At 28.6% G+C, this 25,670-nt stretch overlaps 1 protein-coding gene across 3 annotated transcripts in view; it reads right to left on the minus strand.

Moving 5' to 3' along the window:
* Positions 1-25,670, minus strand: part of LOC148228257 (allatostatin-A receptor-like) — a 213,660-nt gene that overhangs the window by 146,266 nt on the left and 41,724 nt on the right. For all 3 annotated transcript variants that reach the window (XM_088200087.1, XM_088200089.1, XM_088200088.1), the window contains exon 2: positions 20,930-21,834. In XM_088200087.1, coding sequence (XP_088056213.1) covers positions 20,930-21,793 — 864 coding nt within the window. In that variant the 5' untranslated portion in view covers positions 21,794-21,834. The remainder of the gene's footprint in view (positions 1-20,929; positions 21,835-25,670) is intronic.

Here is a 25,670-nt window from a genome sequence, read left to right on the forward strand (position 1 = left end):
ATTCGTCTTTCGTCGCGATGCGACAAAAGGATCGAATTTCTTTTGTCGGAGAAATATTTCACAGGCTGAAAACAATTACCCACTGAATCATTTTTTATATTTAGCACCAACCACAAAGATTTTTTACACAAAGGCGCTTTTAAAATCGGGTGAGGATTACATTTCGGAAAATTTAAGATTAAAAATATTATAGTAGCAATATATTAAAAGCATTTTAAATATAAATGGTTTAAATAGTTTGAGCAAAAAATAAAAATGAATTTATTATAAAATTATATATTTTTTCACGTCGGTATATCAATTTAAAATAAAATAAAATATATATATACATATATTGCGCATTTCTAATTTTGATTAAATAATAATATATATTTTTTCATGACGTATAAGAAAATTAAAATATAATAAAAATACTTATATATTCATGCAGCGTGTAATTTTTTACATTTATCATTTTTTTCTGGCAGTATAAATTTTTTTCATAGATTTTATTTAATTTATAATATGTCTATATATAAGTGTTTTTAATTGCGTTTAATTATAACCTTTATATTCGGCATACTACATCGAAAAAATGGACTGCAATACAGCACATGACAACGCTCAACCGTATGTCAAAGGTCAAATCGTGCAATCTAACCTGAACAAGGGATGAAACTTGCTCAAGCAACCATCATACTCTCTCGCCGAAGCACCTACAGATTAGAGATTCCATCATGAATATTCGATACTCGAATATTTCATTAGCTATTCAAATATATATGTGTAGTAGTTTGTATTGAAATATTGCACAAATTTAATGTATTATTAAAATAACATGACAAGGTTTATAGGTCTATATATTAATAATGGAATTCCAAATACTTTTTAGTATTTCGATTCTAGTGTAGAAAAACACTACTTGACTTAACAAGAAATTTATCAACTTCTGAATTACAAAGATTTTATCATCAGTGAAAACCAAAAATGCAGTTTATCCAAATAATCCAAAAATATATTTTATATATTTGGCTAATGTAAGAAATATATATTACAGAAACATAAATATTCTTAAATATTAAGCCAACATTAACCGCTAATGAGCAAATGTTTACAAAAACAGGTACAATCCTGACATAGTTAAGATCCAATATAAAAATCTAACATTTAATGCGTTGTAATTTTTTAAATACAATTTTTTTTAATCACAATAAATGTGCTCGTGTTATTTTCAGGTGTTACTAGTGGAATTTCTGAATATTTAGTATATTTTTCATAATGAATTATCTGCATGTAGCAGTTTTTTTAATTGACGCCACCTCTATTTGTTAATAATGATCTGAATTTTATCGCAGATATCATAAATCAATTTGTTCATTAAAGTTATCGATTACGTTTTAATTAAGTTTTTCCTTGCTTTCTTATTTTTAATAAAATTAATATTTAAACATGATTTTAATGTATTTTACTGAATTAAAACTAAATAAATTTATAATAAAATAAAACAACCGTAATTATGTTCTAACCTAATAATAATTAAGTTTCATAAAGCTCCGGAAATTATTTTTACTCTGATCAAAAAAGGGTCAAACAAAGTTAACTCTTGATTAACACAAATATTATCTTCACATGCAACATTATTAAAACTAAACAAAGGGGCGAAAGGGACATTTTATTTTTGAACAAAATCTTATCTATATATAATATATACTAATGCAAAGTTTATTTTTAACATTATTTTTTATTTAATCTTACTCGTTGACATATATATCAGAAGCTTTTAATTTATTTGAGTAGCATTATCTTAATATTATATACAATATAAGATATAAGCCTATTTGGTTATATTCGGAAAATTATTATTTTCAATTTTATTAGTATGATTAAATCTTAATAACTACAGGTACATATATTTAGTGTTTTTAATATTATAATAATACGTTTTCAATTTAATGTACATTGAATTTACAACTATAATAACAGCTCTAATACAATTCTATAAAAATAATATATTTTTAACCAATTTTAATAATACATCAAGAACGAAGCATTATGTTTAACAATGCACATGACTGTGTTTAAACACATACTTTGTTAAGTAATTATTATTATCACGATCATCAAATTATTATCTTAGGATATTGGGTATCTAATATCATCAATGAATTAGACATATGAGTCTGACTGGAATCCAATTTAACCCAAACCCAACATAACCGACCTTTCTATCTATCAGCATAAATAAACGTTTAACAAACTGCCACCCCAAATCCCAAAAAATAACGACTCTTAAACTTTTTCGTCGTTCCGCAGCATCCCCGATACATTTTAGTTTAAAACTGGATAAAAAACACTAAAAGCTTTTTACCCCAAAAACGCGAACGCACGTTCGGTTCCCGATTCAATTAACGTCAATCACTTAAAACCCGAATCGTCGGTGACGTGTGCCGCGAATGCAAATAATGCCAACTATCGCACCATAAATTTCGATCTAATAAAAAGTCAATAATTCAATAAGCACTTTGCAAAGGGAATGCCTGAATCGTATTTGCTCTTCCGTGCGATCACAGACGTGTACATATATAGAAAGAAATACCCATATGAACATCGTCCCTAAAATCATACCACCGTGAAAAAAACATCCTATAGCTATACGTTAGTTAAGTTACATGCATATGTATTATATGTATATAAAGAGAACATATAAGGACACAAAAATACGTTTGGTGTATATAACGATGACTCAAATATAATTAAGCACAAATACTTTCTTTGAGATGAGCCTGAATAGAAGTCTAATTACTAAATATAAAATTTAAATATGTATTTAAATGCCTAGCTTAAATATTAGCCCATATAAATCGAATCTCATAAACCGTTCAATATAACTTTAGCCCCTATAAATATACATTAGCAAAATTTTAATAAATATAAAATAAATTACATCTCAAGATAATCAAATTATATTTTTACACATTATATCACATTCATCCTTCAATTAAAGCTGAATTTAGCCAATTTTCAGTGCTCGATTATATAATAATTCATCGTATTGCATATATTTTTCTATACAATAAATGTTAATTCATGTACGATAAAATAATTCACTTTTTTACCACCCTGTATACATATAAACGGATTGTATGTTAGAAGATAGATGCATAGACCCTTACAGAGTAACTGTGTGACTGATTAAACGCCCAAAACCATTCAAGATAAATGATATCTATAAAAAAGGAAATGTTTGAGGACCACTAGAGTTTGCTCGGTTATATGTCTTAAGGAGGAAATTTGTTGCAGCCACCCATATTAAATTACCTATATAATATACGTAATATGTCTTTATAACACAAACTTTGTAAATGTGTAAATATAATATCGACTTTAAATTTGCCATATGATGTATATTTTTTTTCTATAGTTTTCAGATAAATATTCCCTTAATATTGAAGCCTCCAAAATATATTCATAAAAATAGCAGTGAATTTCTATAAAAGATTTAAATATTTAAAAAATATTAGATAAAATTTTATATTCATAAATTATTTTATACAAATTTTAATATGTATGCAATAATTGAATATGAAGATATATATACATGTTGTGTCGTAAGTCTTCTCAAAGATCGTGTTCAACTCTTGGAGATTCATTTTGATTGCATGACTGGACCAGAAATGGCCATGAAAGTGTGAGCGGCTGCTTTCTCTGGACTTCGAGCCTGGCATGAGGTTCTAAAAGTACCGAGTTATATATAAAAGTTATAAAGCATCGTTCTGACTTATATACTATAGAGAAGAGAGTCAAGTCAGGAAACTTCACCATAAGATTTACTAGAAAGGGCAACGTTAGACACAATAACAAAAAAGGGCAACGCTAGACACGTGCATTGGAATTGGATTTTCAACTACTTACACGACACGGATACGATTCAAATCTTCCAAAATCACCAAAGCATTCCCCTACCAATGGAACAATGCCGTCAATTTTAGATATTGCGTTAATTTAAGTTTAAGGCAATGTTCAGATCCTAGATATGCAATGTATCAAGGCTCTGTTTTTACTGTACTTTTTACAGTAGAGGGTGAAGTCAAGGTTATTCATAAATTGTCTTTGACTATATAAATGCTAATTGGAAGAATTACAAGAGTATTGTCAAGTCTCGTATATTTGTTAACGGACACTAAAACGATGATATACATTACTTAACAACCCTAATTGAACAAGCTAAAATATAATCACTACCCATTCGTAAAAATATACATAATCATATTGAGCTCACTCTATAGATTATTTAAAGTTAAAATTAAAAATCACTAGCAAAAAACTAAATCTCCGCAATAAACAAAATTATATTAGCGATAAAATTCAGAGTATTAAAAACAAAACGTGTTCGTATAAACTTGATAGCTAAAACCAGCAGATAATTCATTATAGAAAGTATATGAATCGCTTAAAAATAAACTCACAGAAATTCTACAATTAAAAACTGAAAATATCATAGCTGACACGGATCAGGGAAATGTAGAGATGTTATCTAACGCTTTTACTGTATCTAACGAGCACAATAAAAATGTTAAACCCTTAAACTTAAAACGAAGTAAATAGTTCGATTAGATAAATATAAGAATCTGCGGTAGAAAAGGATTTAATATGCAAAATAAACTCACGGAAAAATTTATATGGCATTAAATTGTCCTGGAATTAACAGAATAGATAACACGTAGATTAAACACCTTCCTGGAATTTGCATTCATTACTTAACAAACATCTTAAATGCCTGCCTATCTTTTGTGAATTTTCTAACAATGTGAAAAACCGCTAAAATTATTCTGATAAAAAAACAATAAGTATCCTATAATTCCGATTAATTTCGCCCATCACTGCATTTTGCATTTCAAAAAATCTTTAGGCTAAAAAATTATAAACGAACATTTTGGCTTTCGCAAAAATCACTCGACAACAATCAACTTAATAGTTTGACGAAGCATATACGTGCTAATTTTAATATATAAAATAGTAACGGACTTTTAATATTAGACATAGAAAAAGCTTTCGACACAGTATGACATGACAGTTTAATTCATAAATTATACAAATATCCTTACTATCTGCTTAGCTTAATATGCTCATATCTGAATCTAGAAGCGATGTTGTTATACTAAATAATAGTTTAAATTTCAATTTGCCTACCCCAGGGAAGTTTTTACGGGATGTTTCTTTTTATCTTGTATACGAACGTTATTCCAAAAAAAAAACGCGTTTATCTACATATGTACACTGACAATAAATTATTCTTTTTAAACCTTAAATACATCATATCAAACAAATTAAAACAAAAACAATTATTTTTACAAAACGTAGACAAATTTTGCCACCACATCTACAAATGAGCAGCTTCTACATTTTCTTCTAAATTTAATTATTATAAACACTGTAGATTTAATCGTTGTATTTTTGTACAACAAATATTCTGGAATTTATTAAATATAAGGAACCCTATTTTAAATTATATATTACCAGCACAAAATTAAACCATTGTTTCAGCAATAACAATATCTACCGCTCGCGGAACCCTTTGATATAAATCATTCGCAACGCCTCTTTCCCCCAAAAGGTTCATCGTTATCGATCGATGAAAATATATTATTTTCGCCACTCACAAGGATTATCCTTGATTAAATAGTATACGATTTAAAGCAAAGCCCACCTGCGTGAAAATTAATGATAAAATTCCAATTAACTTGATTCCAAAAAAGCTGCAACGTCGAACAAACGACTCGGTGAAATTGCAGTTTTGCAAAATAAATAAAAAGCTCGAGAAAATAATAAATATACTGGGTGAATTCAGATTAAATTTGCTCTCTTTTAGTAGAACGAATGCAGATGCAAAATGGTGCGAAATAAAACTCAATTCATCTTGCCAGATAAACTCAAAGGAGAATAATAAATATTACAAGCAATGTTCGCCTTTAGAGGGTACTTTTCTACGTTAAATTAAACGATAATGTTGATTTATAACATACAACAGATTATATTAAAATTAAATATATTTTCTAAAGGTTTTGAAGAAATTGATTTATTATACAAATCCATAAAAAAAATATATAAATAAACGGTATCAAAAATTTTTCATTTCAAATTAATTTAATTACTCAAACACCAACTGTATTTTTACTGCTACTTTGTAAGACAAATAAGTAATTAAGGCACGTACTAATAACTGATTTATAATGAATAATTGTCAAAAAATCTATGAAACACATTTTTGTTTTTATACAATTGTAAACACAAAGCGCAACAGTTAATTCAGATATATAACATATCTAAATTATTATAGCTCCAACACACGATTTTAGTACTTCAAACGTCAAATTTTCCTTGAGGTAAATTTGTTGCAAATTAAAATATAAAAGCTTTTATATACATATCTGACGTTTAATGCAAAATAAACAAAATATTGATATATATTCATGTTCATTATCTTTTTTAAATAAACATTTGTATGTGTTTTGTATATTTTTATATATAATACGATTATGTGGGCAAGCTTAATGGCACTCCAAGCGATTTAACTTTAAATAAATATATTTTTGCCTCTGTTTATAAATCCTAGACTTTTTTTAAATAATAAAAAGACACCTGGGTGACATCTGTATTTAAGATGTCATAAACTTTTAGCGTAAGCTGGAACCCGGACCTTTTTCTTTGTTTAACCCTACGTTATCCCTAAAAGCAATATTTTGTATAGAAAAATATCGATATACTTATGAACACATGTATACACAAAAAATATTTTCACTTCAACACAATTAGGTAGAGAGGTTCTAAAAGAAGTAAAAAAAGTCCCGCGCGACTATTGAAAATATTTTTTTTTTATTTTTTTTCGCGACTTACCATTTATCAAAAAAATAAGAGACAAAATCTATGATAAGCGTATAGCAACCTACAAAAATAATTCTCTAAAAATAAATGATTTCTTGATATATATTAGTTAGGTTTAACTGTTTAATTGCTATTCATTTTTATTTTTAGATAGCATTTTTGCATTACCAAAACAGCCAGAAATCATTTTATATGATCATAATAGGCTTAATACGTTTCATATTTTCAACTAATTAAAAACTATATTTTTTACTTTGGATTCTTTATAATTTTTGTTTGTAAATATTTTTCATAAATAATTAATATTATTTTCATAAGACTTTTTTGTTATAGTTGTTTTTTCGATTATTTGAAGCTAATATTATATGCATTATTTTGCTGAGATAAAACTTAATAGCTTAATCTTTTTTAAATGTAAAATTAAAACAGAAGGTAATAACTACAAGTTTTTTTTAAATATTTAAAAAAATGATATATGTCTCATTTCAGAGACACACTTTACAAATCAATCTTATCTAAAGATCAGAGGCTTTAAAATATATCATTATATCCGCAGAAGAGGTAGATCTATTATAATCAACGAGAGTATTGACTATTATGAAGAACAGCTAATACATACAGATAAAATCAAAAATAATAATGGTAGGAATTAAATGAACTAGACAAAATATACTAATTGGTGCTGAATATTACCCGCCAAAGCACAATTAAAAAAAAAGATTATTTGAACCTCATAAAGCATCTCGGTGAAAGATGTATTATAGGAGAGGATTTTAATGTTAAACACACAGACTGGTGATCAAGACTAACTACTACAAAAGGCAAAGAACTTAGAAATGCAATAAGGGAATTAAAATGTGATTTTCATACAACTGGTAAACCAACCTATTGGCCCACTGATCCTAAAAAATGCCATATCTCCTTTACTTCTTTATTTTCAGAAAGGTGGCAAACAGCTACCTAGATATATAGAAGAGAGGTGAGTACTGATCATTCAGCAGTGATTTCGATTTACAGTGAAAGAATAACTAAGAGAGAAATAAGACCAACTCTCACCAACAAAACGACATATTGGGAAAGCTTCTGAGTAGAACTGAAATACAACATTAAGCTGAATGTATAAATTAAAAACAAAACAACAACTCAAAAAATAATCTGAATACTACTTTAAGAACATACAAAAAGCAGCTTGGAACAATACAAGTAGACTCACACGTAAGGCAGTAAGCGATAATTACACAATAGAGATAAGAAATTTGGTAAATGAAAAAAGTAGGGCAAGGAGAACATGGCATCAAAGCAGAGGCCCTATTGATAAAAATATTTTAAATAATAATGCGCAACATATAAAATGACAAATTTAGAAACTAAAAAAAGATTAAATTAATAATTACCAAAATAATTTAACAGCAGATAAAGATTCAAACTATTCTTTATGGAAAGCAACGAAAAGGTTAAAAAGACAATCAAAACGATAAATGGAGACTGGGCGAGAGATAATAAACAAAAAGACAATGCTTTTGCTAACCATCTTGAGAAAGTCTTCAAGCCCAATAAAACTAAAATACAAGACAACGACACAGAAAGTGAAATAAAAAACCAAGAAAACGAAAAAATAAAATATGTAACACCAGAAGAAGTAGCTAAAGAAATAATAACTAATAATAATTCAAATAAAGCACCCGGATTCGACTTAATAACTATCGAAAATATGAAGAAGCACGTCAACATCGAGGCAGCAAACTCCTCAATGTGGACAACTTGAAATGACGGCTGAAGGGGCCTAAGCCATTCGAACTGGTCAGGTTATTATTGCTGAAACTTATGTACTATCAGTGATTGAATAGTATAGAACAGAAAACTTTTGAACACTAATAGGTGAACATAGCGTTTAACAACATAAACTATTACACATAGTCATAAACAAGACCAGTTTTAATTTAAAAAAAAGTTACTTGTGATTGATTTAATTTATCTATGTCATCAGCGTACATAAATAATTGTGTATTTTTTAATATAAATATAAATATAAATTTTACGTATATATGTACAATAACGAGTAAACTTCCCTGAGAAACTTTAGCTGGAATTTTACGTAATAACGAGTGTTATTTAGAGAGACAACATATCTTACTATCATAAAAGTGTTGTAGATATACTGTGTTTCTTTATTTATCTAGTTTGCAAATACCACACCGTTTTTCATCGATTGAAATCAAATTTCAGAGCAAATCAAATATTAAGCTAATGTGTTATACTGAGTTTTTTGCTTAAATTATAATATAGTAATTTAACTATAAATAAACTAATGTCTGCAATTGTCAGACATTGAGTATATTTATGCATCAAACTCACACTTGCTTTGTTACAAAGATAAATTTAAAGCAATAATAATAATTCGAACAGAGAAACTCATTATCGGCACTTAATCTAATAGCGTTAAAAGCTAATTAAATTATCATAAACACGCAATTATTTTTAGTCAGTTTTGAGTGGCACACCTCTCTGTTACGCACGTGTTAATTGCTGAACTTTGAAGTGTTTTCAATTTCCATCGACACTTAACACATGCTAAATCAATTCATCCACGTCCACGCCATTCGGTCCAAATGTATACATTAGCGAGATCCCACAGATAATTTATCATTGAAACGTGCCAAAGTTTAATATTCCACGCGACTTATCGAATCATAACATCCGCTGTTGCAGAATCGCATTCTGCCTCACTGTGCTTTGCGCGCTCTAAATCCAAAACATTGTGAGTTAAATCGATAGTAAATATTTAATTAAATTTTAATTTTATTTAGTATTCCATATTTGTGATGTAGTTTATAAAAGTGTATGCTGATTTTTTTACTTGATGTAAAAAAACATTTTCGCCGGTGATGTACACGTAGTTTACATCACAATTTAAAAACACAAACATTGTTACGAAATAATCATTACAATCATAATAAAAGTCGAAACAATTATTATAATACAGAAAAACGAGTGAATGCATTAGATATTGCAATTATTTAATAACAAAGTGGATAGCAAAATAGTACCTTAAATATAAACATTTTATGATTTACGTAAATAGTCAACTTTACATGGGGTAAAAAATGAATTTACAGATTTACATACGTTTATTTTTGGATTTTTATAATAATATATTTCACAATTTATTCATTAGAAAGTTTTTTTAAATTTAACTAGTATCTATATAACGCGATATTGGATTTTGTCAAGAATGAACATTTTCGAGTTCAAGTTATGATTTTGTAACGCTGTATGGATCATTTATAACGTTTGTCAAAAATTGATCTACTAATACATCATTTTAAAATTAAATATAATAGTGGTCTTTTAAAAAGATTTAATAAAAAAAATTAGCTTAAAATATTTAATAATTTAACATTTTTTTTAAAAAACAACGAATTAAAAATTTAAAACGTTACATTTTTTAATGTTAAATAATTTTTCAGTTGCCGGTAGATATTTTTACAATTATAGTTTTTTTTATATTTTGAAGAAGTTGGTTGAAATCGCAAAATCTCAATTTACTAAGAACAGTCTTACAACGTTAAGGTGTTGTATTTGCAAACTAGATAAATAAGAAAACAGTGTTGTATTTGCAAACTAGATAATTAAAGAAACACACAATTGCAATTTTTATATTAAAAAAATACGCGATTATCTATTTACAACGTTATTCCAAATACAGAAATATTTACACAAAAGATAGCGCATGTACACTCATTGTACATCACAGTAAATGAAACGTTAAACAGATCGCCGCGAAGTTATTTTTGAGAAAAACTTGTTTAACCCTTTAAAAAATTTAACTTTGAACCTTATATATCAGATTAAAATTACCAGATACATCATCATTAAAAAAAGAACCAGATCCATGTTGAATAAGCTGTCGGGTATTTGGTTAAGGAACACATCATATTTTTTCCGAACTTATATATTTTATAATGTAGAATGCAATTTAGCACAACATATGTTGCATTATATGTTGTGTAAATATTATTGGTTGTATCTCACATATTGTGAAAAAAACAAGCAAACATAATACAAAAATACCTCGATTAATTTAAACGTACGATATAATGTTATTTATCTTAATCAAATAATACTATAATCTCTACAGCGTTAAAAATGGTCAAAGAGAACCAATGAACAATCTTAGGAGGGTTTATGTGACACACAGGTGCGGCGAGAAAAGAGATGACTTATCAATGATTCTGATTAGTCATCCAAACTCCGGAAATCTTTTCTAAAAAAAAATAAAAAAAACAGTCGCAGTCGTCGAAGATAGACGTAGGGTCAAGGAAAACACCCCTAAATGGTTGAGCCCAACCATGCTACAGCTCTCTAAATCTGTGTCATAGATATTAGGCACCTAGAAGGTTTGCGCCACTTTGCCTATTTAGATGACTAACGACATTAGAGCGTTTCCCAATGACCGCAGACCTAGATACTGTATTATCAGAGCCTGCGCCCTTCAATTTCCACTATATTGTATTATAAAATGTAACTTAATCCCAAAAGTTTCTTAATATAATATCATAAACCATAACATAGAATATATATTATACGAAAACATAAAAAATATGTTACCGCTAATAAAATTATTTATTGCTCAATTATTTTTTAAACGATTTAAGACCAATTAATAAAATTGACGTTGAAAATGCTTATTTTATGCAATAAACTAGAATGTTTACTTTAAAATAACAAATTTTAAATAACGTTATGGTTTAGATTAAATACTCACTTAGCAAAACGTACTTCATATATAGATTATCTGAGTTTTATATTTACATACACATAATAAAATAACTTGAAACGTACTATAATGGTGATTCAAATGTCCGTTTCCGTCAGTCCCCAATTAGTGAGAAATGAGTAGTGAAAAACATTAAAAAAAATGGAATTGGTAAAAGTTTTTTTAATGATGGTATAATTGAAAACCCCGATTTTATTTTTCGTAAATATGTCATTAAAATGTGATATTTTCCATCTTTTAAATGCACCATATTATATAATATAATTTAATTGAAAAGCAAGATACGCATTTATTTGCATTTGCTTTCTTAATCACTAAACTATGATGAATTTGAAATACACGGTTCGTTATGTAATAAGCGTTGTGCTTATTATACTAATATTCGTTTGTATATTGTTCAACACATATGTACATACATACTTATATATAAAATATTTTACAACAAGAATACGTGACAGCTAACATGATCCCCATTGCTAATCTTAAATACTAACAACAGCTTTTCAAACAATACCGTTTATTTGACACCATGTAATATTTTCCTAAATTAATTTTATGAATACCATTACACAATTCCTAATTTTCTGTAATAAGAAATTTAATAGTATATCACAAATTTTCATTTTAACTTGTGTATATTATCCCAGATTTAAATAATATATAACGAATGAAAATCAAAATAATACACATGTATTTATTTTAATTATTGATGAAACGTTAATATTAAAAAATATTTATTATATTTTTAAAAAGTTTGTCACATTTTCATATTTTATATAATGTAGTATGTTGTTCTTTATCTTCTTGGGAAAGTTTTCTCTTTTTAGCATTTGACACGTTTCAAAAATTTCCCTCGAACCAACTCATATAAACGTTCAAAGCATAATATTTCATAATAAGAATTTTATGACCTCCGAACAACATGAAAAAAAAATTTTCCTTCTCGAAGAATTCGGAGAGTCAGTAAAAATAAAATCTTAACGACACCGCCTTTATAACACGTGGCGCATTATACCATCAGTTTATTGCTTGCTTTCATGTCAAAAAATATACACAAGATAAATTACAATAAACCATTTACACGATATTATATCAAAATGACAAACAAAATATCAATATATTTTTCATTAGCAAATGAATAATGCAATTATACTCAACCATATTATAACTGTTTTTGTGTCTAATATAAGTTTATACCCATATTGTAAACCACAAAACAAGGCATATATCTTTGATGTTCTAAAAATAATGACATATTAATGCCACAATAAAATATTTTATTACTTTAGAATGACATCATAAGCAAATATTATTAACGTACATAATTTCAATACAGCAAAATGCTTATGAATCGTACAATAATATAAATATATTAGATAGGATTTGTCAGAAACTTTGAATTCATGGAAATGTGTTTTAAAGAATTATTATTAAATATTTCTATTCATAAAAATATGTATGAAGTACAGCTATAATGTTACAATTATATCTCGTTAAAATAGTCATAAAAAGTAAAATATTTACGTCTCATATATTTTCGAAAAATCAGATCTTTGTTTATTATTTAACGCAGGACAATAAAACACTAGTTATGCATCTCATTAACGAAAGAAATAAATGCTAAAATCAGGATCTATTGTGTTGACAATCGAAATAATGTGTATTTTTAAACATTAAACAAGTAACCAACAAATATCGTCTCTAAACGATCAGGTAAGGAACCAGCGTTAGAAAACTTTAAAAATTTCGATTAAAATGCATTTGCTTTAAAAAATAAAATAGTCTAATAAGATATTTATTATATTAAAACAAAAAAATTAAATTCCGTTTCAAATCATCCCAATTATCGAGAATCGTGGAACAGTTGCGGTGTGATTTTTTTCCCATTTATCTGATCGTATATAAGCAACAACGTTGCCAATGGAATTTAATCGAAAGTTCAGTCTGAAATTGACATTTCAAAGCTTGAAAAAAGCAGCAGCTTCCACTTTGTACGTCAGATCTGGTTAAGCCAAGCTCTAACCTTGGATCTCTGAGAGTTAAACTTGATGTTTGAATCTCTTAAAATGCATCGACAATTATAGCCACTAAAATAATATAGTAATTCATAAGTTATCCGTAAATGTTAAATATAGTATAAAATATTTTGAACTAGAAGATTCGATATCATGAATAGTACTGGTTATGGAATACCAGCAAAAATAGACGATGGCCGTACACAAATTATCTATCAGCTGGCCAAGAAACTAAACGAGTGCAACTTAAAAGTGCATAAATTATTAAGAAGATCGAAAAGGCTTGAAAATATGGTGTGTGCATTTCACATGAATTAAACGAACAAAACAAATCCGCATAAAAATCTTAAATTTGAGTCGCTCTTTTTTATGATTTGATAAACGGATGTTTTACGACAACAATCGTCGTAAAAGACAATGGTTAACCAACCTCGAAGTCCGAGCTCACTGTTAAAAAAATTTAATTTGTGTGTATGGTGATATTGCAAAGGGATTGTGCATTACGAAACTCTTAAACCAGACCAAAACAAAAACAGCAAGCTTGTTTTGTGATTAGATACATCGTTTGCTTGAGGAAGTATTAAAATAGGCTTGCAATGCGCAGAGCCATGTGGCTAAGTTGAGTTTTATCTCATCCACATTATTCTCCAAACCTTGCTCCTTCCAACTACCATGTATTTCAATCGATGCAACACCTCTTTTAAATGTGAAAAATTTGACTATTAGAATAATTTGAATCAAAGTCTAATGTTATTTTTTTTGTTGTTTCATTAAAACAACAAGAAATAAAATTGGATTGGATAAAAAACGGAAGCTTATATGTATTTATGTGATATTCTATATCATCTACTTTTAGTTCTATATTCGAGATTATTGTTAATTATTTTAAATTTTATTAGCTCATAAAATAATATTTTTTAGTTGATAAATATGGACCATTTGATTAAAGCGACCTATATTTAGGAACTAATAGTTTATAATAAATAATAATAAAAACTAAAATAGTATTCATTCATATTATGTAGACTGTTTGGCAATAGGAGGTAAATCGTGGGTATTAGATACAGAGTGAGCCGCTGCAGTAGTATTTTTTTTGAATATTATTACAGTTACATGTTAAAACTTGAGTGTGTGAGCGGACGGTGCGCGAGGCCCGCACCGGCTGTGCGAGCCCGCCAAAGTTACCAAGCTAAGAGGTCCATCACGTGTTACTAGAGGGCCGCCAAGTTTTGGCCATATAAACCTAAGTAAATACATATATAAATAGACCTCCTACAACTGTATATGAGTCGTTAAAAATACAAAAAGTGATCTGCCGTTTGATCCAAAATTAGGTTAAATATGTAGTTCAAGTGTCACTAAGATGCAAAACTTAAATGAAATGTAACTGGCATTATTTATATTAAATTTTAAAAGAATTTATAAATATATGACTCAAACAATACTAGCACTCAAAATTGAATACAATAATATGCATAATTTTAACTCCATATAATACGAAGCAAAATAGTTTTCTTCAGAAGAACCTGATTTTAAATATAATATTGAGATAATATATTATTTATAAGATAAATTAATAGATAATTATAAATATTTGCTGGAAATATTTGGCATATATAAATTTTATTATTTAATTGTTAATGTTTTTATTTATTATATAACTAGAATCAGCTAACTATTATATAACATTTTGATATCATGGTATTTTATTTTAATAAAATATCAAATTACGAATAAAATATGGAACATAAATTATGTAAGTTAGATACAAATAAAAGACGACTATTTGAACAAAACATTTTGTAAGTTTAGCAGCAAAAAGAGACATTAAAACATTTCATTGTTAATCATTAGGCTATCTAATGAAAATATTTATAGTTAAACGAATACAAAAAAAAAGTTGCTTTTTCTTTGATAAATTAGGTACACAATTTAATTAAACATTTTTACTTTATTTTCAAGCCTTGGCCTTTGATCATATACTGTATAGTAATTTTTTTAATCAATTTCTTACTTTCTTAATTAGATAATATAAAGTGGCAATAGTACATGAATACAATAAAGTGCTTTCCTAAGTTTTATTGGTAGAATTATAATAACATATCGCAAATGTATTTTTAATCAAACTTCAGCTAATTCATAACAAGTCGGTTAAACTGTGACTGACCTTGATGACTTGAGCTTATCTTGTCCAAATTTACTCTTGTGTAATTTAAATTCAGAAGCGTTTTGGGACAATTTCCATTTTAATTTCATCTGTTGGCAAGTCTATTCAACCGTTACACGCCTGCCCTAAAGGGACTCTTAACTTCAAATTAACGTCATTAATTTGCATTTTTATGCCTTTTGGCAACTGTGGAACTGTAAAAGATATTCCCTATGGCTTAAATTGGTTATCTATGAAACTATAGTATTTATTGAGGCTAGTTTAATGCTATTATAGCCGGTATAATATCTATAGATAACTAAATATATAGCGCAATCAATTAAAAGCTCCAAGGGATTTGTCAGCATGACCCGAATAAATATCGCGGTGCTCTACAATAAAAAAGATCGATTTTCGCCAAAGCGTATAATATCTGAGTTACATATGTGAAATCATAAGTTTTGCTGCTTTATACCAGCACGATAGACCAATGGTATAGGTCAAGAGACTAACACCTAAAAAAACCTGGGTTTGAATCACATATATGGCACATAAACCCAGACATAATTTTTTATCGAATCTGGGAGATCAAAATTAGTAATTATTATATAATCATAATTTCCATAGATGATTTTTCCATAGGTCTTTCTTGGTTTTCCTAATACCAAGAAGTAATATCGTCATGAATAATTAAATAAAACATTTTTATTTATTAGTAGAAATATGTGTTTGTGATTGAATCGAAATTGACATTAATTTCTGTTCTCCTACATCCAAGATAATTATTGATCGTTTTTTATGAAATTCATATAACATACAATTTTGTATAAATTGTTTACTTGGTAAAAATTCTGTCATCGTAAATTATGGGGCCTATTTATATTTAATATCAGAATATGGAGTATAAATATGCACCAACACAGATATATCAAATATGAACTCAGGTTTTACAGCACGAATGACTGTTAAAACTTAAATTTTTAAAATAACGACATTTTGCGATTACGTAATTTTGTTTAGCTCGCCATTTTCAAAGTCACATACACGCCATATCATATCTTAAACATTATATTTTATTTTATCGCAAACTTTAAATATCAAACAAATATTGGAAACTATCAATTGTATACAATAAAGTTTAAAAAATGAAACGATCTTTAAAGATGAAACCTTAACAAATAAATCCAGAGTGTAAATAATATTTTAATTCATTATATATATCATTAAAATAAACCCTGGCGTGTCTAAGTTTCAGGTTCACCCTGTGTACTTATATACATACGTATAAATAGGGGGATTTTTGTTATATAAAACTTGAAATGCGGGTGGATTCTGTGAAAAATAATACCTTGGTCGCAGATTACGCGCCTCACAATAGCATAAAAGATTTCTGCCGAAAGACCGTTTCAAAGTACTGAAAATTCTTAACGTATAAAGGGTGAATTGTTCCATATTGAGTGGCGTGGCAATCTCGAATACGTCAGTCAATTCTGAAAGTATAATAAATACGGAAAAATCAAGCCAATCTTCTAAAATGTCGAATAGTTAAAAAGCTCAAGAATTTTTTGTGCTTCATTCAAGTCTTTATATAGAGTTCATAACCATAAGCATATTAACAGTAACACTAGCGACTTTGAGATTTTTTATTTGTTCGATGACCCTGATTTTTCCGCTAGACTTCGCGTGACGTATCAAAGTTTATCGGGCATCAGCCGCATTCATATTAAAAAAAATGTATTAATATGCGAATGTGTATATGGTATATTTATTGGCTTTTTTTTAAGCCGTCGTATAGTATATGTGTATATTATGTATGAAATATTTTGTATAAAAGCCACAATGACAGATTCGGTCACATGTGTAATAAATAAATAAATAAAGTGAAATGATTACCGGACTTTGTTAACATATTTGTTTCGCAAATATATTTCGTACATAAATAAAATATATCATATATGATATACATATATGTACTGTTCATTGAATGTAGAATTTTATTTATAGAAAAATATTTTTTTTCCAAGTATGTGAAAATCTGCTTTGATATTCTTTCGCGTCGTTTCAATGGTGGATTTTTTTGTGGAAAGTTTTCTAATTTTATTATCATGCCGTTCTGGGAAAAGATGTGTGCGCTTATATTGGAAAAAAGGCGAAACCCTCATTTCTATAATCCTGCATGTCCAAACAAAATAAGGATGAAAACTAAATGAAAAAATCGTGCCGCCGCGCCACCAGCTGTTACTGTGTAAAAGGGCGCATAAACCAAAACGAGCCCAGGTTAACCTCGCAACCATATTTTTGTTTGTATTTTTGTTCCCCTCTCTATCTCCCACTTTCTCTCCTACTCTAAATTATACGTTAAGCTTAAAATATTTTTCAGGATTCGGCCGAGATTAAATTAAATCGCTGATGCCTCGCATTGTTCACATCTTTTAAAGCATGGAAAAAAGTATATACATAGAAATAATTTTTGATAATAATGCTAATTAATACAATTTATTTTGGTTTAAGCCTATATTGCGATATGAAATTTATATTTGAATTTCATGGATTACGTAGAAAATTATTCATATATAAACATAATTTTAAATAAAATTAAAATAGCATATATTACAGGAGAATACACATTTTTAATATGAAGTACAAGTTGCTAGCCTAAAACCATTTTTAAATAAAGAATGAAAAATGAAAATATAGAATATGAATAGTAGTAGTAACAAGATAAGACTAATTAGGGAAAAGTTCAACCTTTTACATAGACATAATTTAATTAATTTAAATTAATAATCTCAAGATTAGTTAAGACTATTTACTTAACTAGAGACCTGGAAATATTGTTAATTAAATGTATGCCTCTACAGCAAGATGTGCTTAAGCATTTTATATGTATACTTAAATTTAAATTTGGTCTTGTAGTAGTCAAGTTTGGAGATTAGTGGGTCAGTACAGTTTAGCGTATGATATAAATATTATTTAATTGCTGGTAAGATTTAAGGTGTGGTGGTATTGAATCACCGTATTTTTTTATATTTAAGGATCCATTCTAACGATCATTTTGAGCAAACGAAAAAATAAATTAACACGTCTCAAAAGTAAAGCCCGCACAGTATTTCACACAACAATGGAAGAGAGATATTATGAACAAACAATTACGTTGTTTATCTAAAATATTGCATGAACCACCTAATAGCACATTAATCCTTAGACGTAAATCACCCATAGTACCACCTAAAAAAACACTCTTTGTTTGAAAATGACGCACACTAGCTAGACAATACATTATACCCTGCGCATAATACTATTTCCTTCTACCATTTGGTTAACAATTGTCGGGGTGGCCACCTGGACCATTTCTATTTAAAAACGTATTTCGCGTGAGTGTCCAATAAGCGATTCAATTGGCTCATAAATTCATATGCGATTTGCCAGAACTGTATCGAACCAGCATTATATAAGTAGATGTGACGCTTTGTCACAAAGAAAAGACGCGGTGAGAAATGCAAAAGTGAGACGAGTCAAAAAATTGCATTGCCACTAGATTTATTAGTGAATAATTAAGAAAGCATCATAAGAACAAATCACGACAAATCTCAGCTGCTCTACAGACATCACAGCCGACAATAATACGACTCGACACGCCAGCAAAGATTCTCTGACTTCTAAGAGTTGCTATTGTGGTAATTTAAAAATAAATGTTTATTTGCTTTTTCGGCGTATTTTTTAGCTGCAACACTTAAACCCGAAAAGGGTTAGTTTAGAAAGTTATTTTATAAATTGTATAATTTTCATCGCTTTATTTTGAATTACTAGTGTTATTCGATATTAGGCAAGCGTATATTATTACTCGACTAATTATCTAATTATACAGATCGTATCATATAATTTTAATACTTAATGATTTTTTTCTTTTCTACTACTACTATGTATTATTTTTTTATCTGACTTGTATTATATTTTTTTTATGTGTTGCAATAATACTATGTATTTTTGACCATTGTGATTCTATGTCACGATGTTTCTAATTAAATTTAAATAAATTTTAAAAAAAAATATTACATAATATAATCAGTGTTTTTTCGTTCCACACTTTATCGAATGCTTTTTCAATATCTATAATAAACAATCCTGTACTAGTTTAATATTAAAATTATTAAAAATGCGTTTTATAATTATACTATCAAAAAATCTCTTAAACGCGGTAAGATTATTTTTTTAATATTTTACTAAGCTTAATTAAGTAATGCTCATAATTAAATTTATTATTTTTAAATTTAATTTATTTGACGAATTTAATAAACTATGCTCAGCGTAGATTAACGGCGCCCTGTTTGGAATTTAGTATAAACAAACCAAAGTTTCAAAGGAGCAAAGTTAAGGCAACCAAGAAATATTGAAGTAGCTATCGCGGTAACTATGTGCATATTTCAGATTTTATTAACTTTTAGAATATCGTGCACCTTATAATAGAAGCGCTTTTGTGCACTGCATGATATTAAACAACTACAACGAGATTAAATAAATTATAATGCGCACATCAAACGCCCTTTATATTTTCATATTAAGTATTAAAATAGTTTTTTTTTTATATATTCTCATATTGTCTGATGGACTACTACATATTATATATTCGTATTTATGGACTTGAACTTCTAATTTATAACTCACAAGGAGTCTTATTATAGCAATCATTATTTAAATTTCAATATCTTGTTAACCATTATTAGTATAGTTAATAACAAAATCATATTAAAACATTAAGCCATATTTTTCAATAATAAGTTTAAATACTGGCTTTATATTTATATGCAGATATAATTTTTAATATGTTTATATAGTATTAATGATACAATATATTGACGTTTAAATTATTAGTCAGTAATATATTGAGAGTTTATCAATGCAATAACCTATCAGTAATTGTTTTATATTTTTGATATCGTGTTAATCGTATAATGGTCAGAAGCATATTTAATATTAATATTTAGTTTCATATTATAATGACTAGAAATTTATGGTTAATTAACCAAAAACATTTCCACATAATTACTAATAAACCTTATGTTACATATAATGAAGCTCACATGTATATACAATGTATAATATATAATTAAATGAATAATATATACTTACATGTATGGGCAGCCAACAGATTGCGAAAGCCGCCACAACCACTAGAACCATTCTAGTGACCCTTCGCTTCCCTCGCCTCGATTCAGCAGAGACCCTTTGCCCCGGGGCATTTTTCCACAGCCTGGCCAATAGTCGCACATATAGACCGCAGATGAGCGTTAACGGAAGCACGTATGACGATGCGAAGAACGCTATGTGAAACATAGATCTCTGGCAACAGTCTCCCTCTAAGAACACGCACGAAGACTGAGTCTTTCCCAGGTGCTCGTACGTTTTTTCACCATGACAAATGGCCACTGGAATGGCCGTAGTCACTATTAATAACCACGCTAAAGCTATCGCTCTTATGGCGTTCTTCTCAGTCCTGACGCCCATCGAAGCCACTGGATGCACCACAGCCAAGTATCGATCCAAAGACATCAAAACTAAGGTATATATCGAAGCGTGTGCTGTTACGACGATCAAATACTGTACGACCTTACACCAGGTCTCTCCAAAAGGCCATTGGGTCAAGACGTAATCGGTAGCCGTGAACGGAACACAAAATATTACAAACAATAAATCAGCCACAGCCAAATTGATGATCAACAAATTCGTGGTGGATCTCATACCAGGATTGGATGCAACCACGAATACCACCAAAGCGTTTCCGATCAGTCCCGCCAATCCGATGATTCCGAAGAATACCGGTACGACTGTCGAAACTATCCTCTCCATGGTTCGATCTTCGCCCTTGTCGTATTCGTTACTCCAAGTGGAATTCGCGGAGCATAAGTTAGTCGTCCATCCTGGGTGGTTCTTTGCCTCCCTGCCGTAAGTCTCGGTGATGTTGGCACACCAAGCCAATAATTCGATGGTTCCCATCTTGGCTTTTGACTTTTATCACATCTTGATTCTCGTACCACCTGAAATAAAAATATAACCACAATGTGAGTTTTTATCGTCAATGTGGGAGCACGTGCAAGACGTTTCAATTTTTATCGTTAGGGTCGAACCACCTATCGTGGCAATAGTCACGTGTAACGAGCAAATAAAAAATTACATCAATTTCATATTATTCATGCATATTGAATACGTATTTATATGACTCTTTTCAATACATAAAAATAATATTTATATCTCTTTATTGACACATACGCGAAGTGACTCGATTTGAATTATACATTACAAATTAGCACAAAAACAGCCATAAGTCAAATATAATTTTCCCTTATATGTGACAATAAACTTTATGAAATTCACTTTGCAGCTGCGACTGATTTTTTTAATAAATGCGTATTTTCATAAATAAAATTTCGAGTTTGGTGCCGTAGTTCGAACCCGTGGCCTCAGTGTTACTAATCTGAAACGTTGTGGACTGCACTATTCCGACCGTAAATAGTATTAAAATTATATAAAAAAAATATTATTAATATACATAAATATGTATATATATATTCTTACATAATTTACTTAATCTAAAAATATATTTTTCATATAAATAATACTTAATTTACATTTGAAATTTTCCGATTGTTATGATTAGCGAACAAGTTCCAGCTTTTCATATAAAAACACATGCTACCGTAGCAAACGGTTTATATTCAACGAGTCGGCATGCGGAAACGTTATAATATTATATTTAGCTACATATTAGAAAATAATGGTACAAACTAATACTTTTCGCCTTTTTATTTAATTTTATTTTTACTTTATTTACATACCTCTAGCGTGTGATTTTACACACCAGATTTTCGAATCACCTAATAACAGTCGTGGGCGAGACGTATTACGATGGACCGTGTTTTTTTAACGTTTCGGTTTTTTAAGCGTAGCTATTTGATTTACTTTATTTGCGAATTACCAAACTTTACACGAGGGACAGGATCGTTTGATTGATTGGTTTTCCTTTCATATGTGATGGAAAGAGAATTATTTTATTTGTCGACGATTTAACATCAGAACAGTTTTTTCACCCATCTAAAAACAATTACCGAGTTTAAAATCTGTTGTATGTTTTATTTATTATTTATATGGCCTTCGATTGGTAAAAAAACATGGTACGATTGTTTGCGCTAATATACCACAAATAACTTCAATACTGTGGTTTTCCCATATGACCTTCCAGGGTCGCATACATTTCGAATTCTATCGAGAATACTACTATATACACATTTTTTTCTATATTAAAAATAACAATATAAATACTATCAAAATATAAAATCTGCGCTTAAATAAAAAAATATTTTTGCGTTTTAAGATTTGAGAATATATTTTTTAATAATATTTAACAAAAGCTACTAATACTTTAAAAGGTAATACAGTTAAGACAATCCTTGTACTCTTTAAAATTTACAGCTCTCCTCAAGCAATGCGTTATGCATTTAGGTAACTTGTTAAGTCATGATGGTACTTTTTAATTAAATAAATACATTATTTTAATAATTATTTACATGTTAAGACTAAAATGTATCTAATCACACCCGAATGAATAGATAGTTGTGTTTTAATGAATATATTTTAATTTAAATTATTTATTAAAAAATATTTAAACATCGAGCTCCTTATCCTTTTATAAATATGCTGGGGTTTCAACCACCTGCACAAGTAATTTAGTCAGTATAATGACCATTTCGAACAAATAAAAATAAATATCAACTCGTCTCGAAAGTAAGGCTTAACAATGAAAGAGAGATCGAAAAGAAACAGCTCGGGGCTAAAACATTGGTATTTTTCATGGAATAATTATAAGCACATCATATACATAAGAACCAAAAAAATCTACTATTTTTGTGAAAAAATAAACGATAGAAAATGTGATCTACCCTGCGCAAAAGTACTCTTTTAAAGCGTAAACATATTTTGTGACTGTGTCCATGAAGCGATGCAATTGGCCCGCCAATACACTCATCTGCGATTCGCCAGAGCTGTCTTGAATATAATAGATGTGACACTTGATCACATATCTCACTTGGGAGAGCGAAAGAAGTAGACGAATAAAGATGCTCCAGAAACTCAATCACTAGGAGTTACAACACGCGGATTGTCTAGCGTCATTACGACAGATAACAGTCGACGATAATTCAACTTAACACTGCGACTTCAAATTATCACCGGATAGCTACAGCTACATCATATATGTAATAATTGCTATATGTTATAAAAATAAACTATTACCAGCTTTTCCAGCATCTATTTTAGTTACAAAGTCACAGTACTTGTACCTCAAAACTCCATAAAATAAACAGCTATAAATATACACATTTAAGTAACTGTATGTATATATGAATACTTTTATAATTTGTATTCTTATTTTAAAAATTAAAATTATATAAAAACCCTTTAATTAATATATTAATTTTATTAATCTTGCTCATATATTTAGCTCAAAATTAAACGTAGAAGAATAAAACGCACCATTGAATTACTCAAACAGGAACTATAACTTTCAATATGCAAAACTCACCATGCGATAAATTACATTGCAAAATTGCAACTTTGACAATTCAAATTGGTTTTCGGTTGCGTTTATTCTGTCCAAAAAGGCTTTTGATTAATCCATCGTGTGTTTCATTATTCTGTGATATGATTTATGTATGCATCAAAAAGCTATCGAAGCGAATTAAACTTCAGTGAATATAGAAAATCGGTAGTTGCATAGATAAACCATGGACTGATATATCGAATAATATATGTACATTTATAAAAATACAATATTTTAAACAGCTGCCATTTTTTGTTAAATTTATTTATATACTATTAAAACAGTAATTTAAATATCATTATTTTTTATTGACATATTAATAGCAAGTTGTCAACTGACATTCATATCTGTTCCTTGAGGGCACACAAGCAAGTAATAAATATGAAAGAGTTCATATGAAAAAGACCTTCATCTCATATTCATTCAAAAAGAAGGTATCATTGTAACTCTTTAAAAAGTCTTTTTGAACACACACATCTCTCTGATGTTCTATTACACCGATAAAAGCTTAAAATAAACATTTTATTTCTGGCAAACATATTATTTGTAAAACAAATTATCATAAAAAATAGAAAGCCCAAATGAATAGTATCACGAGACTTATTTTTTGATATCTATAACTATTCTTCTTAAAAGTAACCCTGATTATTGTTTGTTTAATTCATGATATTATATATGCAATTAAGTGTGTTTATATAATACAATAAATTTTAAATAAATTTGTGCTCATAGAATATTCAAAGTATACTGAATTTATAATTATAAATAAATTGTTTACACTTCGTTTATTATTAGCCAGTGTTATTATAAGCATAATAAAGTGTTAAAAACGAACCTGGCATGTTTTCATGTTTACATTGCTGTTGAATTTTATTAATAATATTGTACGTGTATAAATTATGCTAACGATTTTATACAGACACATCCTTTACTATACAAATAAATTGTTTTTAAAATACCGCCGCAACTATACTGAAAGTTCAAAGGGTACTTTTTTCGGTTAATCGGTTAATCCTTGACTTGGATAAAGCTTCTAATGGCTCTTTGCCGGTATCGAATATGCCTCGAGTAACATTTAAAAGTATTCAGAGAAAATTCCAATTCGAAAAAATGACTATCGAGCACATATTTGTTGGAGCAAAAAAAACAGTTCGATTTTCTAAACAACATCAAAGAGATGTGTTTTAACAAGTCGGTCTTACACAAAGAAATGTTTTCTTTTCTACCGTTTCACGTGAAATAAGTTAATAATGAAAACGTACACAAGCAATCATCGCA

The sequence above is a fragment of the Plectrocnemia conspersa genome, unplaced genomic scaffold (assembly GCF_051122295.1).
Source record: "Plectrocnemia conspersa isolate PC_06_02 unplaced genomic scaffold, ASM5112229v1 ptg000012l, whole genome shotgun sequence".
Taxonomy (NCBI): domain Eukaryota; kingdom Metazoa; phylum Arthropoda; class Insecta; order Trichoptera; family Polycentropodidae; genus Plectrocnemia; species Plectrocnemia conspersa.